This window comes from Fistularia commersonii, chromosome 32 (assembly GCF_037954325.1).
Source record: "Fistularia commersonii isolate RoL2024-O1a breed Wild chromosome 32, RoL_Fcom_v1.0, whole genome shotgun sequence".
Lineage (NCBI taxonomy): Eukaryota > Metazoa > Chordata > Actinopteri > Syngnathiformes > Fistulariidae > Fistularia > Fistularia commersonii.
The window spans coordinates 7,062,916-7,079,893 of NC_141315.1; the positions used below are offsets into that span (position 1 = coordinate 7,062,916).

General features: G+C 42.9%; 1 protein-coding gene across 1 annotated transcript; it reads left to right on the forward strand.

Moving 5' to 3' along the window:
* The first annotated feature begins 457 nt into the window (after positions 1-457).
* LOC147215318 (regulator of G protein signaling 9-like) lies at positions 458-16,301 on the forward strand. Its single transcript, XM_086139393.1, has 19 exons — positions 458-623; positions 3,421-3,517; positions 4,182-4,232; positions 4,373-4,479; positions 5,358-5,409; positions 5,486-5,544; positions 5,621-5,697; positions 5,791-5,872; positions 6,803-6,865; positions 8,439-8,468; positions 8,608-8,669; positions 9,991-10,104; positions 10,222-10,337; positions 10,531-10,618; positions 10,712-10,850; positions 11,009-11,091; positions 11,367-11,490; positions 13,970-14,364; positions 14,517-16,301. Exons 1-19 carry the CDS (start codon positions 555-557, stop codon positions 14,677-14,679), a joined length of 1,971 nt encoding a protein of 656 aa, XP_085995519.1. The 5' UTR covers positions 458-554; the 3' UTR covers positions 14,680-16,301.
* The last annotated feature ends 677 nt before the right edge of the window (positions 16,302-16,978 follow it).

The window sequence follows — 16,978 nt, forward strand, 5'->3', positions numbered from 1 at the left end:
ACCATTCTACTGTACAGAGGAAGTCGCGCTCCCATTGGTCAATTCCCCTCTCACTGTAGGTATGATGCCTTCCCCGACTGTCGGACAAAAGTCACTCGTAACGATTGACACAATTGATAACATTATGACCTTTTTATATTATACCCGTTTTACTTCTTTTATAATATGGTCGTATTGAACCGATTCCGATGTATTAGTGATATTTTTTCCAGTTTATCTGTTTGACCGTGACAAAAAAATATAGCCCAAAATTCGATTTTTGAATTGAATTTATTTAGAAAAGTGAGGGTTTACAATTATAAACCAATTTTCAACGTGCCATTTATTTCACTTCCTATTTATCTCGCGTTTGAGTGGGGGAAAAACAGCTTCTAATGTTTATTTCTACTATAGTACATTAACGGCAACGATACGTTTGGTTTTAGCGTCAACATGTTCCGAGCTGACAAGGAGCACCTGAAGGCATCACCGGTACCGTTCACGTCCCCTCCAGCATCCCCACACGACTCCCGACAGTTCCGCTGGATGTGCGAGGAAGAGGAGAGGCGCCTGGCATGACCATCCGAAACACCCTCCGGGATCATGGACAGAGGTACCGACCGCGGATGGCTTGTCTTAAGAAGGTACGTTATCACCGTTTATCCTCCCACCCCCCCATATACATTCAGTGATGCTCCCCGCCCGGCTTGTAGCGGTGCCCGGGGGCAGCCCGTGGGCTCTCCGCTGCGGTTCACCGGATCCCCGGATCCCCGTCAACCTTCCCTGTCATGACGTCTGGCGGTGGGAAACTACTCCATCCTCCCAAAACAAGCCGTAGTCTGCCCACCTTTTCAGCTTATTACACAATGTAAGGTATCGTCTGGATCGCAGTAATACATTAAAACAGGCGATACACGGCTCCATTGTTTTTCTGCCAACTGCTGGTAATTGAATTTCAGGGCATTTAGAAACAGATGCAGCAAAAGTGTTGTGAAAGTGAGGTGTATCTTGAGACGCACAGATTTGAATTTCCACCAGTACAAAGGTGTGTTTTGACGCAAGCCTTTAAACTATAATAAGGTCATTCAGTTTAATAAGCATTAAGGCCGGATCAGTATCAGCTCTTCCATCTTCAGCGAGGAGGAAAGTTAATCCGGGGTGTGTTGAAGCAGCAGGGCCACTCTGCTCAGCTCTGCAAGGGTGGGGAATAAAATCGCCCAAAGGAAACTTTGATTGGTGCAAACCTGGAAGTTCTGCAGGTTCAGATGAAGGAAAACAGTCTATTCCCACAATGTATTCTTTTATTCAAACGCATATGTAAATCTGTTGTTGGGTTTTGGAACACAATCAATTTCATGGGTTAACCAAAAGTAATAATATTCTTTACCTAAACATTCTTCAAGTCCAAATATTATTATATTTGCAGTCATTTCATTTTTTTTCCTAATTGATTTTCAGGTAAATTTGTGTTTTGACACATCCGGCTACATTTCATTTTTTATGTTGAAAACTGAACATTTATCATTTGAAACGTAGTGGTTTTTTTTTGTTGTTGTTATTATATTTAAGTTTTGGTCTAGTTTCTTTTTTGGGCCCCTTCTATCTATTTCTTTACCTACCTCTGTCCCCTTTTTTGAATCAGAGAATTTTGAGATGACAAAGGCGATCTGAAAATTAGCAGTGATTGACTAAATCGCAAAAGTAATTGCAAAAAATATAGCAAACACACAAATGGTTTGATAAATGGGAAGACAATAATATCAACACAGAACTGAAGTTATTAACAATTCAAATCAGTGATGGTTATTCATATTCCTTGCACTTTAATGGCTGAGAAAGTTTTTTTATCTCTAGATATAAAAGGTGCAGATTACACAGGAAGAATTAACAATATCAATTGCATTACGAGGCTCTAAACTTTATCCATTTTAAAAACCGCCCATTCCAAAAATAAATAGAAGCAATTCTGAGCATTTGAATTTTAGTTTGACAGCTTTTTAATTTGATGTTTTTTTCTTTAATTTTCGGAGCGTCATCGCGGGGCTCTGGAACGTTGGAAAAAAAAGTTCTAGATCCCCCGATGAAGCTCTCCCACTGTGCAAGCCCTTCAGGCGAACACACGTCAGAGCCTGGAGTACTTTGTGTTTCGATCCATGAAAGCCTGCTCCGCCTGGAGGGGGGGCTTACGGCCTCTCCAGGGCGACTTCAAAGCATCAAGCCACTTCAAACAGGCCCAGGAATCACTCATACATGCTGACTCTCTCTCTCTCACACACACACACACACACACACACTGTGCAGGCTGCAGTGATGACACGAACAAGTTCTTTCTCCAAAGTCAACACCTGAGTTGCAGGGACGTGTCTGAATTGCCAGGCCGTGCATCTTTGCTAACCTCCCGCTCAAGCCCCCGCTCATCTTCACCCGTGTTCATGTCTTGTTCCGAAGTTTCTGAAATCGGAGATGGCAAAGGAATTTAAGAGTAAAAGAGCTGAGTAGGACTAGAGGTTAAAGTCCAAGCTTGAAATCACTTGCATTTTTGTGACAGAACATTGGATTGTGGATCTTCTTAAATACTACAAATAACTTACAAATACATATTTTGACCCTCAACATCCACACTTCAAATGAACTGTTTTTGTTTATGTCTCACTTAACATTTTTGGTCTACTGGGTTTTGGACCTTGGTCTTCTGGATGAATAAAGTTCATCGCTTTACTAAGGAATAAATTAATTCAAATAAAAACAAACTATGTCATCTGCTGAAAATAAAAATGAAAAAAAAAATCACAAGAAATATGTGAAACTCTGGAAATAAATCACTAAATGAACAGGTGAATGGTAAATGCTATGCTAACTAGCAAGACCAAGAGGTCTAGCTCCATCATTGGGACACCAGGAAGAGAATATTTATTTTCTTTAAAGAGTATGTACTCTGATATAATAACTTCTAACATAACTATTTTGTCTGTCAAGTAATTTGAACCATTTTTTTAATGCTTTCACCCCAAATCAGATGTGTTTGTAAAAGCAAGTTACTGTCGCCGTAGCTAGCATTGGCAATGCTTGCGATTTTACACAACGCTAATTCATAATTTTTGCCAAATTCTCACAGTGGCCGTGACGGGTGTCCAAGGTGTTTTTGTTACCATGGTAACCAAGTGCAAACTGTGGTTACTGTCCGCCGTGTCGTTAGAAATGGATGGGATTTGCGATATTCCTTCTGCAAGATTCAGACGGTGAAAAGTCTGCTCCACAGCTGTCAAATTACTATATTATGGCTAAATATGAAAGCCGTCAATCTAAGCACATGTGTTTCTTCATAGGACCTGTCACCCTCCCTCTCCAACAAACTGTTTCCATAGCAACTTGGCATGTTGGCCTTTGCCCCCCCACCCCCACCCCCATCTCCTAATCAACTGTCCCCTCACATCATTCCAGGCGGAAAAGGTGTTGTTGGAGATGCAGGATCCCGAATCAGGAGTGAAATCCCAGCCTCAGCGACTGGTCATCACAACAATACCCCACGCCATCACCGGTGAGGAGGACAAACACACACAGGCATGGATGCACATGCACGTACTTGAGTGCATGTACACACATACGCGCATACTTATTTGGAGGCTGTTTCGTGATTGTGCCTCACTGGAGGATACTAGAGCTCCCGGGCTCAAACTGGAGAGCCGCATATCCCATCTCCATGACAACCCCGCGGTCTCCGAGTCAAAGTGAGGGAAAAAGTAGGAGGTGAAGGAGGAGGAGGATGACTGAGCGGGCGAGAAGAAAATAGCTGGTAACACAGAGAAACACAAAGCAGCGGAGGCAGAGGAGGGGATGGAGCGAGGGAACCCAGACTTCTACGTCATCTGTCTGCTCTGGTCTCCTCCTCGCCACTCTCCTCTTTCCTTTCCTTTCCTTTCCTTTCCTTTCCTTTCCTTTCCTTTCCTTTCCTTTCCTTTTTGTTTCCTTTCCTGTGTCCTCTCCTATATATTTCCTCATTTTTGTTCAAGAGCCTCACTGATCATCGACACAGTCGATGTATCAAAGAGGGGTCTGGCATTTAGAACTACACCTACCCATTCTCTCTCTCTCTCACACACACACACACTTAAACACATGCGTGGAGATAGACAGCACTAACTGCATTTCTCTGAGGCATTTATGTTTTAGATGTGTTCTTCCTTTCCATATTCTCTCCTCAGGTGAAGATATAGTCGCCTGGCTGGCAGACAGATTCCAAATAGACACACAAGGTGAGCAACGGTGCATAAAATTAGGTTTTTTTAACTTTTTGCTTAACAGTTTAAAATGGGGGTTCCATGTTTTCCATTTTAAAGTAAACGTCCCCAAAAAACCCTGCAGCAGCTGCTAAATCACCGCTTGTCATCCTCAGAGGCGAGGAGTTTCGGCTCCATGCTGGTGGCGCTGGGATACATTTACCCTCTGCAAGACCACAAACGCTTAGTGCTCAAGCCAGATATGTCCCTTTACCGCTTCCAGGTAAACACCATGCTCAGCCAAGCCTCAATAATTGTGAGATATGTATATAAATTCAAGATGTGGCACTATTTTTTAACAACCTTTTGCAAGATACTATAATTTAGTTTTGCCTGACTTAAACCTTCCCCGGCAAGTATTTGAGGTAGAGCCAGACGGATGACGGATGACGTTGACACTGATGTTTGTTTGTAAAAAGAAGGGATGCTGATGATAAATCAAGAAATATTTGTGGACCAGAAGTTCCCAAAGTAACAATAATTCTCAACATCTTGGATCATAGAATAGAACAGAATAAAATGTCCCTGTAATCGTCCCACATTGGGGGCATTTCAATACATAAAGCAGGAAGTGGACACATTAGTAGAGATAGTAATTAATAAAAGTAAAAAAATAAAAAATAAATAACTCAAGTTAAAGCAGGAACATACAAAAAAATCAGAAAATATAAAAGATGCAAAATAGAAAACGTACTGATTGTAGATTCCATAGTAAAATTAGAGATTCTGTAGATGATAAATTGGGAAATATTTGTGGACCGGAATCTCCCTAAGTAACAATAATTCTCAAATTTTCAATAATAGAAGAGAACAGAATGCGCCTTGAATCGTCCAGCTGTGGGAAAGTGGGTAGTTATGTTAAAAATATTTTAGTGAAGACAATAGTTTACGAAAATATCAGAAAATATAGAAAATAAAATATAAAAACACTCATGTTCAGCACAATGTACATTAGCAAGAGCTGCTTACACCAAGCAACACGAGTAAGTGTATTAATGAATGAATGAATGATTATGGTTTATGTTCCGTATTGTACATATATTATTGAACAGTAAAATTTTTTGTTTGATTAAAAATATAAAAACTCTGCAATCCATCCAGACACCATATTTCTGGCCTTCGCAGCAGTGGCCTGTGGAGGACACAGATTATGGTGAGTGTGACCACATTTCACCTTCTTTCGTGTCATCGACGTTCGACTGACTTTGCTTCCCATCTGATTATGCAAGCAATCTACCTGGCCAAGAGAAACATACGCAAGAAAGGAATCCTGGAGCTGCACGAGCAGGTGGGATGAATATAAACCAGAGTTTTGATCATCTTACTAGTCAGCATCTGCTGATGTGTCGATCGAACGTCCCCAGGAGCAGTACAACCGCCTTCACAAGTGGATGAATCACAAGTGGGATTTCATAGTGATGCAGGCCAAAGAGCAATACAGGTAGGTGTGAGGGAACCTCCGGGTTTTTCAGCTTCGGGAAGGGCTCACTTTTCACATTGGTGACGTGGAGAGGCGTTTGGTGTGTGGCTGCAGGGCCGCGAAAGAGAGGAAGAAGCCAGATCGCGTGGTGTTCGAGTGCCAGGAGAGAGCCTACTGGGTGGTTCACAGACCGCCGGTGAGACCACACACACACACACACACACATACACACAGACGCACACGCATCCCAGAATGCTAGATGTAGCTATCAGTGGATTGCCAGCAGACAGAGAAGACGGAAAATGAATTGCACTCCACCTCTTCACTTCCCAGGATATCTCATTATCTCCACCCATGATACCTCATTACCATTACATGTCCAGTTGGTGGTAAAGGGCATGACTGATTAATATTTCACACCGCGTAGGAGGTGCTTTGCACGTCGCGTTTGTCGTGTCATGAGTCCGAGGTCCCTTTTTTTTTTCTTGCACTAAAAGAATTAAGTGACGTAACTCTAACTTTCAATCTTATTGGACTTGAATTCGACGTGTAATCAAATACTTGTAAACAGGGACTATCCGGGCAACCTCCGGGTCTATTTTTGTCCAACCGTCGTTGCTAAGGGCGACCTGACAAGGTAGTTCGTCGACAACTCTTGTGATGCAAGATGTGGGTGTCCGGGTTACAGCTGTGGATTATTCCGCGTGGGAGTGACTGTACATGCTGTATTACATCACAACGCCCACACTTGTCAACATCTGCAAATTTACCAACCTAATTTAATTAAGTAACTTTTGATGAGTTTCAAAGCAATTTTTGTTTCCAATTAGAATTTAATGACTTATCAAACTCTTGCACCTGGTTAACACTTTCTCTTTACGTTGCACCGATGGGTTGCTACGGCAATGACCCCCCCCCCCCCCGGAGCCATTCCACTAGATACACATCCGCAAGTGACTTCCTTCCTGTTCTCCAAGCATGGCCGGAAACCTGTGACACTTTATCAGCTCTTGATTAGCATTATTATACATACATCCCTTTTAATTAATGCGCTCTTTAGCAAACACACATTGCATAATTTACTTTTGCTTGTTGTGTGTGTGTGTGTATGTGCTTGTGTGTAAAGCCTGGAACAGTAAGCGCTATGGACTACGGCTTGGATCGGCGAATAGATCCAAATGAAGAGGAGGTAACAGGTGAGTCTTCCTTGTTTTCTTTTTTAATTTTTTTTTTTAAGACTCCTCTCAATCAGCTGATATGTAACACCAGAGGCTTTTAATGCTTCAAGTCAGTAAAGGCCTCCTTTCTCTTGTCTCTTCTTCGTCTTTGTCTTCTTCCTCTCCTTCTTTTGCAGACTTTCCTTTGGCTCTCTTTCTGAATTTGACTGGTTATAAACACCTTCACACAACCACACACACACACACACACACACACACACACACACACACATGCTGCCCTTACTTTTGTCCCACCATGGTCGTTGTGACGGCTAAAATCAAGCCCTAAAAATCACCTCTCAAATTTAAGTTTAAAAAGAACTTAAGCTTATATTGTTTCAAATTTCTAGTTCCATTCCTTAAATTGACTCATTTATTTTGCATTTCTCTACCGCATCCACAATTAGTCCATGGTATTAAAACATCTAATAAATGAATTATACAATGTGTATAAAAAATCAAGAATGACTTGCTTAAATATCTGTCTTAGCATACTTTACTGCAATTTAAATGAAGTGCAATATGTTTCCCCTCGAAAGTAAGTGATTCTCAAGTTAGTTTATTTGAAATAATTAGTCATGGCTTATAAACTCCAACCATTTAATTCAATGTAAGATAAATCCTTACAGGGGGGCAAGGCAGTTGGCACTTCTGCTTCACAGCAAGGATAAGCGCTATATATAATGAATGAATGGATAAAATGCTCATTAATACATACATACCGTATTTCAAGTGAGTCAGTAGAAAGTCTTTTTTTCCAGATTTCTTTCGTCTAAATGAGCGAGTCTGAACCAGACGGAAGATTTCAAAGGCAGCTCATACGAAAATGAATAAAGAGATTTCAAGCACTTGTCGCTGCCAGCAGCTGTAAAAAAAAAAAAAAAAAAAAAAAAAAAAAAAAACGTCCCTAGATGCCTTTAAATTAAAACGTGTTACACGCGCCACTGTCGGGGAAAAGCGAATCTGTCGTCTCGTGCGATCAAAACCAATTAATTTCATACCTCTCAAACTGTCCAGAGAATTCCTGAAAATGAATATATAAGAAAAAAAGAATTGCTGTAATCAGGTGCGATAAGGAACCAAGCAACGGGCAACAGGAATATAAAAACAACAAGAAAACAATGAAAAGTTTTGGCTGTAAATGTGTAAAAATAAACTGATGAATAGATTATTAAAATAGAAAAAAATATTTTAAACTTCTAATTGGCTTTCCAGCTGTCATACCGCTCAGAAGACATGTCGAGTTCCCCCTTAACCTCCGGCAATATTGTGTCGTTTCCATGGTGCAGGAGTGAGGGACGAGTCTGCAGAGAATAGAAATGTCACAGGAACAAATAAATAAATTAAAAGAAAAAGCTGAGAAAAATAACACAGTCGATTCAGGGAGCGAACCCTAAACACCGGCACGTGTCCTCGCTTTTCCCAAACACGAACACAAACCATCACGAAAAGCGTACGACAACACGTAGATCGGATAGTGAGTACGAGGGCTCGTGATGTGAAATATTATCTGACATTTAACTTTTGATTTGATTCCTCCCTCAGGCGCAGACACCCGACTACTACGAGAGAATTGTGAGATTTCAAAGATTTCCCTCCGGCTTCATCCCCTCATCCTGTTTCCACCCGTCACTTTTCACACGAATCCTCAGTGTTGTCGCCGTCGGCGGCCGTGACATTTTAACATCCGCCGTGTCTCCTCTGATTCCCGCAGATGATCTTTACCCAGCAGTCCATCATGAGGCCCAGGGTGAAGTCATCGGTGTCCATCGGCGCGTAAGCTTGTCCCGCTCTTTTCTTTTTTTTTTTTTACCCCCGACCCCTTGTTTCTGGATCCGTGACCCAACGGTTGCATCACGCCTTTATCTCTGAGAATCAAACGCCGGCTGTATCCTCCCTGTGCCGAGAAAGCGGAGGCAGCCAGAGGTTGCGCTCCGATGCGAAATCCAGCCTCTGGAGCTCATTGAAGCGTTTCAGTGTTTTCCCTGTTAAATGAATTTTGTTCTTCTACATCTGTACTGAACTTCACGTCAAAAATACTAATTGCAGAAACAATCTTGATTTCTCACAGTGCACAACCTTGAATTTGGTGTTAAACCGAAGCACAAGAGCTGTATGTTTCATTGAATAAATGAACGAGTCCTGGAGGCTGTTTTTGCTGTGCTCGAGCGTAGGACAGAGAATCCAGAGAAACCCAACAAAAGCACCGATATCCAGTATTATCATTACCAAAAAAAAAAAAAATTGGATAGCGGTTACAAAAAAAAAAAATGACCAGGAAATGTCACAAAATAATGAAGGATTTTTTTTTTTTTAATACCAGACATTAATAAAATGTTTTATATATATGTATATATATATATATATCTATATATCTACACACACACACACACACAAACACACATAGACACATATATATAACTATAAAATAAAGAAAAATATAAATAAAAATAATTATATAAATAGATCTAATAAAAAAACACATAAATTCTATCTGGTTTCATTGAAAAAGAAAAAAAAACTACACATTCTGAAGACTCAGTGAGCTCTCGGGGTGAGAGGGCCGAGTGCCAGCAGAGAACATCTCAGATGGTCAGGGATGTGAGCGGGAGCCTGATCAGGAAGGAGGACTGAATGAAAAACAACAATCTTTGAATTAAATCGTAAAATCAACCAGGAGCTTTGAAAGGAGGCCGATATGCTTGGGCTCTTTTTTGCGAAACACGATGTTCATGGAGTACGGGGGGAGTGCGGGCAAACACGGGCCTCGTTGTTATGTGCCATGCAGTTGTTTATTTTTCATAAATGCCGAGAGTTTTTCGGCATCAACCGAGGAAATAGCTCAAGTGCGTTGTTTGCGTTGACAGTTTCACAGAAACGTAACCGATTGCGTGGAGTTACATCACGGCACAGACCTCGATGGCCGCAGTGGCTTAGAATCCAACGCATGCAGAAGTCCTATGAAATCATATTTCTATTTACCCGCCCGACACTTAGGGGATTCATCCAAACAAATAAAGGAGTGGCGGCACCACTGTCCTCTCTGTGCTTTATCTTGATGTTCCATTCCAGAAATTTGCGTCTCGTGTCTTCGCAGATTGGTGAAATACTGCGCCACCTATAACAGCCACGACCCTTTCCTGTCCAAGTGTCTTCCAAGCAACCCCTGGCTCACCGACGACGTCACATACTGGACCTTGAACATGCCCAAGTCAGTCAGCCGGGGTTTCGAACGTCCGATCACGCTCTTATTAAAAGCGCCTGAGTGTTAATCTCACACAAATCGTGTCTTCTTCTCCCTTCACCTCCCTTGGGTTTGCTTCACCAGTATTGAAATCCCAACCAAAATGCGAGTGGAGAGGTGGACGTTCAGCTTCGGGGAGCTGCTCTCGGACCCTCGAGGGCGAGACGACTTCAGGCTTTTCTTGAAGAAAGAGTTCAGTGGTATGAGGCCAATATTAATTAATTTTTTTTATGTCGAATGAGAGAAGCTGCAAAAAACATGAATAGAACATGTCTTGTGATCGATTTACCCCCTTGCATCTGGCAGCATGTATCAGGTTTAAGTTGGAAGTAAGTTGTACTTTAGCTTTATCTTCTATAAAAATACACTTTTCATGTCCATCAATCGCACCAGGTGAGAACTTGGCGTTCTGGGAAAGCTGTGAGGACCTGAAGTGGGGCACCGCCGCGACCATGAGAGAGAAAGCAGAGCAGATTTACAAGTAAAAACTCTTCCAGGAACTCGGCGCTCGTCTCACACTCAAATAAACCCCGGCAACTTTTTCGTTTGTTTGTGCGAATGCCGTCGCCTCCAGGACTTTCCTGGCTCGCGGCGCGCCCCGCTGGATCAACATCGATGGCAAGACGATGGAGATCACGGTGAGCGGTCTCAAACACCCGCACAGATACGTCCTGGACGCCGCCCAGACACATATCTATATGCTCATGAAGAAGGTGAGTCGTCACGCCACCGCAGGAGACTCGGCCTCGGTCGAGTTCGCCATCTTTTTATTCATTCTTACACATTATATCACATATATTTGATCAAATTTTGTCGGGAAAACAAAACACGACTCCTTTAGTGACAAGTTTGTGTCCATTTGCCGTTGCAGGACTCCTACGGCCGATACATGAAGTCGCCGGTTTTCAAGGAAACGCTGAAGAAGGCCATTAGTCCGGAGGAGCACAAGTTCTCGTAGGTGGACTTTACTTGATGCGTAAATAGGAAAAGATTTTTTGATCGCATTTGAATGAGAAGGATACGAGAAGTGTTTAAACTGGAGTGAAAGCTTTGTTACACTTTATTTGGGATTATTGTTTGTATTTTTTCGGTCGGTATGAATGAATGTTTACGCAACAGCTCGCGGTTTGGGACGTCAGCGGCTTCTCTATTCTATATTCTCGTCCGCATCACCCCACTTTGCCTTTTCCACACGGCGCCTGAGCGCTCCAATCCCTCTGCTCTGGCAGGAACACCCAGCTGGAGCAGAACGCCAAGAGTCGCCAGCCCAGCGTGAGCCCCATCATCCTCCGGCAGCAGGAGCAGGAGCGGAGGGCCAAGCTGGCTGCCAGCGCTCCCGTCGACATCACACAGGTTATGAGTAAACTCAGCAAGCAGGGCAGGGCGGCGCCGCCTCCTCCTCCTTCTTCTTCCCCTCCTGCGTCTGACAAATGATGCAAGAGCCTGACATGCTGACAGTCAATGGTTGTCATCTGTTCACTCTGCGTTACAGATTTCATTGAGACTTATGAACATACACTCTTACTTTTTTTTTACTGTCTCTAGCGTTAAAATTCAAAATACTGTATAGCATATACACTATTTATAACGTAAACCAAGGCACATAGAGATGATCCTGGAGAATTTTCCCGGAAAGCTTTTTTCGTTTTAATTTTATTTTGTTTTCTGCTCACGCATTTAATTTTCTCCTCTCAACTCCCTATATCTGAGTCTCATTTATTTTTTTACTGTTTGTAGCTTTAAAATTCAAAATATTATATAACATTCACTCTATTTATGATGTAAACCAACACGTGCAGAGACGATCTCAAAGAATTTCTTTCAAAGCTTTTTTGTGCTCTTTTGTTTGAGTTTTTTATTTGTTTTCTGCCCATGCTTTTTATTTCCCTTCTCACCACTCATTTGAGCAATAGAGCTTTTTAAAAATGTTAACTTTTGCCCCCCGCTGCAGTTTTCCCATCCCGAAGGCAGAGAAGAACAATTTTGAGCATTTTTTTGATCATTTCTGCATCTGTATGCGTGGCACAGTGTCGGTGCGTTCGATTTATACCGTTTCTCTCGGTTTGAGGGTAAAAAAAATAGGAAAGTTAGCTGTCGGGAAATTAAAGAGGTGATTACACCATTATAACACTTAACCCTGGAGGTTTTAGTGCTTCACGCTCATATTTTAACAACTGCAATGCTAATGGGTTTGTGGCTGAGGTTTATTTTATTTTTTTTTAGCAGCCATGGGGGTGGGAGGTAGGGGTGGATCCCAGAATGAAAGGGAAAATCTGATTGGTTAGAGGTGAGTTGGCGCTCAGGGGGGGGAGCTGAGTGCGCACGTTGGTGCACGCGTGGGGCATCTTTCATTCTGTACGTACACGCCGTGACTGTCGTTGTGATGTTTTCCCCCATAATGCATGTGGTGTATCGTCCCCACCTTTCTGTGTCATCGCTCGGCTAATAAAACATCCCCCAACCACCTCATGTATATCTGTTTGTCCGTGTCTCCATGCGCCACACGCTCCGCCAACGGGCTTCCACCAGCTGCTAAACCGTCTTAAAACGGTTTTATCTTTTCGATTTACGGGAATAACTTTGACTTTTTATTTAAAATAATTGCTCTCGAGGAAAATTCAACAACCTTAATAGCGATATCATGTCAGGCTGAAATGAAAGAAATTACACTAAATCTCCTTTTAGCTGAAAATAGTTAAATGAATAAATGCCAAAATTAAAAAAAAAAAAAAAAAAATTATAATAGGACAGAGCAAAGCTTAGCGCTTGGGGTAATTTTCATTAATAGCAGGTATTATCTGCTTGGAAGCAGACCTCTCTTTTAGTAGTCAGGTTTTTTTTTTTTCCTTTTGCGCCGCCACTCCTCAGCGACCTCCGACATCAAGAGCGAACGACGCTGAGCGACGGCGGCGTTGTGTATCTCTCTGCTGTACGAGATATTGCCTCCTTATCGGCGCGGTTTTCCTTTATCCGTGGCGGACGGAGCGATCATTAAACCGTCTAACATAACTGCCACCACGATTCCAGAAAGTACAACCGTGTTGATCGGCTCGATTCTCTCAACCAAAAGAGACGTTTCGGATATTTTTACCCTGACCTTTTTACCGCAACCTTTATTATATTTTGTGTTTAAGGTATGGGATTTGTTTACAGCCTTTTCAAAGCTCTTCAATTAATTGTTTATAAACGAAAAGAGGAAACGGTCGCGATTACGGCTCTTTTTCTCACATTTCTTCCCCGTGTTTGGATATAAATCAAGTCTATAATGCCTGAGTATGTTATAAAGAGGAAATGGCTGGCGCCTCAGAGACGCTGTACGCTGACCCAAGGAGGCCAGTGACCTGCACACAGTCGAGGTATCTCATCCTCGTCCATTTTGGCCAAGCCCAAACTGTCCTCGGGTCCGAAAAGACCCTTTCACACATCGAAACGAATATGCGAAATTGCTGGCGTTGGATGAGTGTGTTAAAGTCAGTATTCATATGTATAGGATTGGCCCTTAAGTAATTTTTAGCCTGCTGGGAAAAGGCTAATTTATAAAACAGATGCTAAGAAATTGCCGAAAGGTCCAAACAGTTCACGATAAAAACGGACAATTTTTTTTGCAGATTCCCTCCGGCGTAAACATAGGGGAGGAGAAGGGGGGTGCAGGGATTCAGTCGTAATTTCCACTCTCCGCTTAGGTGTCATTAAAACACGCAGGCTCAGCCTTGTAAGGAACGAACAATCAGAAACCGGAACCTTCTTGTCAACGTATTTTCCGCCAAAGCTCATTTGAACGGCGCTATGTCGTTGCCCTCTGACTTGTATCTCCTGCCCTTGAACCTCACAGCTGTGCCGCTTCACCACTCCCGTCCCCCACCTCGCCGTGTACTCCGGCTTCAATGACTCCCCTTCCGCCAACGCCTCGTCCTCCCTGCCTTTCCTGGCCCACACCCCGGTTTGTCCCTCCCCCATCAGCGTGGCCTTAGACAGCACCTCGGTCTCCGAGCGACGGGCGGACGCGGTTGAGGGGGAACGCGACGGGAACCGAGTCTCGACCGGAGGGAACGCGTCCAAGTCCCGAATGGCCCTCTCTCTGCGACGTCTCCTAAAGCGAGGCTGCACGCCTTCCAGCGTGTTCGCCAGCCTTTCGCCCAAATGTCACTCCGCCGCCGGGACGAGCAGCCGCATTCAGCCCATCAGCCCCGGCCATCCCAATCAGGCTCCGCCCAGGAGGACTGGAAAGTAAGAAATAAAATCAATTTGATAGACGTTTTTATTTCCTTTATACCAGTCGAGTCTCGATATGATCGGTCCATTTTTCCTATCCGACGTCTGAACCTCCATGCTTTGTTTTCAAAGTAACGCTGATCTCAACGCCGTGTGCGACTTCTCAGTTTTTTCCAGATCAAAGTGGATATTCCCCCGGAGTGTCGGATCTACCCGATAGAATCCGAAGACGAGGAGGAGGAACACCGGGCCGCTTCGCGCGGCGGGGTGGGAGCCAAAGAGATCATCTGCCCCTGGGAGAGCCTCACGCCGCACAACGGGACGGGCTAATAGGCTCAGGTAGAACAAGACGGGGGGGGGTTTGGTGTTTTTTTTCTCTTACGGTCCAGATGTGAGATTTCTCTGATATATGGAGGTGAAAGCAAGTGCAGAGGGGTACATTTGCAGCAATTTATCATCCCCCGTGTAAATACACCCCACCCTCGCCGCCAGGCCACGAAATACAACGCAAACACTGAGCAACGTAGAGACACCATCGGTCCCCAGATATGTCGATAATAGAGTTTTGTTGACCGTTAGGAGGACGCTGCCGAAAGCTCCGTGTTTAGAGTATCAAAAATGGCATGAGCTGCGGGTTACTTTCAGTCTTTGCGAAGATGATCGTTTACCTTTGGTGCACGCGTGGAGTTTAACACCACTGACATCACGGGTCCAGTTTTTCCCCCCAAAAATGCCCGGTGTCTCAAAGCCACCGGGGCCAGGTTGAGGTTCTCGATATTAACCTGAAAAACACAAACAAGTTCTGATTGGTTTCAAAGCATCTAGAATGGATTGTTTCCTTTCCTTTCCTTTTTCTGTCTTTTCCTGGAGGCCGAGCGGGAAATGCTAACACGTTTCGTGGCCGGAATCAGAGGGAAATAATTCGATACTTCGAACACGGTGTTTACGGTGACGTGTTTCTGGAACAATAACTCTTTATTTCTCCCGGCTGTCACCGAGGCGAGCCGGGGTGGCTGTTGAGCTCTGGGGTGTGGAGGTGGGGGGGGGGGGGGGGGGGGGGGGGGGGGGTCTGCTTTTTGTCGAGACGACAGGGTGGATGGAGAGCTTTTACAAGCTGAGCTGTAGCTTTCACATTTAAACCTCATTCTTCACCAACAGTAGCCCAACACGAGCCTTACACACATGTGTGCAAACACACATACACACACGCATGCACGACTTAAACCATTGTTTTTCTGGCCTTAAGCACAAACACTTTTCCAGGAAGGACATGGCAAACAGTAAACAAATAGCTATTTTGTGAATAACAGTAGGATTGCTAAGATAATATAAGCACTATACCGTCTATATACATCCATGTGAAGTGATGCCAAAGCATATTTGGACTCTGCCTGCGTACATGCCTCCTCAAAATATATTGTATTTATATATTTACTATATGGAATGATGATTTTGTTTTCTTAGTTTGAGAAGTGTTTTTTGGGCTGCTTGTTAGACTTAGACGCTTCATCCCCAGTTTACTTACTTACCTCTGACATTGTATGAAATGACCGGATAGAGACATTTCAGGTACAATGAGAGCACAAGAACGGCTTGATTATTACTATTATTCTTACTAATATTATTATAATGTTTCTTTTTGCAGAGATCTTTCTGTCATATCTGCGCTCTTCGCCATGTTTACAGGGGTTTGATAATAGTTTTGTATCTGGTGCTCCACTGCTGTTGTGTACACTCTTGCGTAGCTGTTGTTCAATGTACACAACCTCCAGTGAGTTTGGGGGTGGGGGTGGAAGGGAGCAATGTGAATTTACTGTCAGAATGTATTATCTTTACCATGTTTACAGATGCAAGAATGTGAAAAGGAAAAACCTTAAAATTTGTTGTATTTGATTTGTACATCCCATGGCTTGTGTCAAGTGCCTCAATAAATAACTGTCAATAGAGAAAAAGTGAATGGAATTCATTGGATTCTGATCCCGATATGGTCATATAAACCTTATTTTCTTTTATTTTCTTGTTATTTTTTTTAATCTTTACAGGTTTTATGCCATTTCTTCGTGAGCATCCGATAATTCTCCAAATCATCTAAAATAATTAGCTCATAGTAATAAACACATTTTGAAACATTTTATCCCTTAAAAAGCAATAGTGATTATCAGTTCAGTGTAGGACGAGGGCTTTTGATTTGACTCTGCCAGGAACTTGAATCTTTATTTTTGTGGATAACAGTAAATACATGGCGAACAAAAGGGAACTCGAAAAGCCCAAGAAAAGAGTAATTTTAGCATTGAACATTTCTAGCGATGCATTTTTTCCCCATGGTGTGCGACCAATGACTGGGATTTCCTCACCTTGGACTTTTGGGGATTTTTTTTTCCATTATCTACAAGTAAGGACACATTGAAATGCATGAGATCAAGTTTATTACAATTTGTTGGACATAAAATATTTTGACGTCTTTTGATCACAGAGCGGAAAATATAAAAGGAACTGACGAGTAAAGAATCTACAGGGGTTTACCTTTTGAATTATTATTATTTGTCTGTTAAACTGGACACAAACATTTCCCCTCCACCTGCCAAAAGCACTGTAATGACTAATATTGACCACTAGAGAGCGAAATAGC

Excerpts from the sequence above, each read along its gene's own strand:
- LOC147215318 (XM_086139393.1), top strand. The coding sequence starts at position 555 with ATGACCATCCGAAACACCCTCCGGGATCATGGACAGAGGTACCGACCG. Across the intron at positions 6,866-8,438 it reads TAGATCCAAATGAAGAGGAG|GCGCAGACACCCGACTACTA; the intron begins GTAACAGGTGAG and ends TTCCTCCCTCAG. Across the intron at positions 8,670-9,990 it reads TCATCGGTGTCCATCGGCGC|ATTGGTGAAATACTGCGCCA; the intron begins GTAAGCTTGTCC and ends GTGTCTTCGCAG.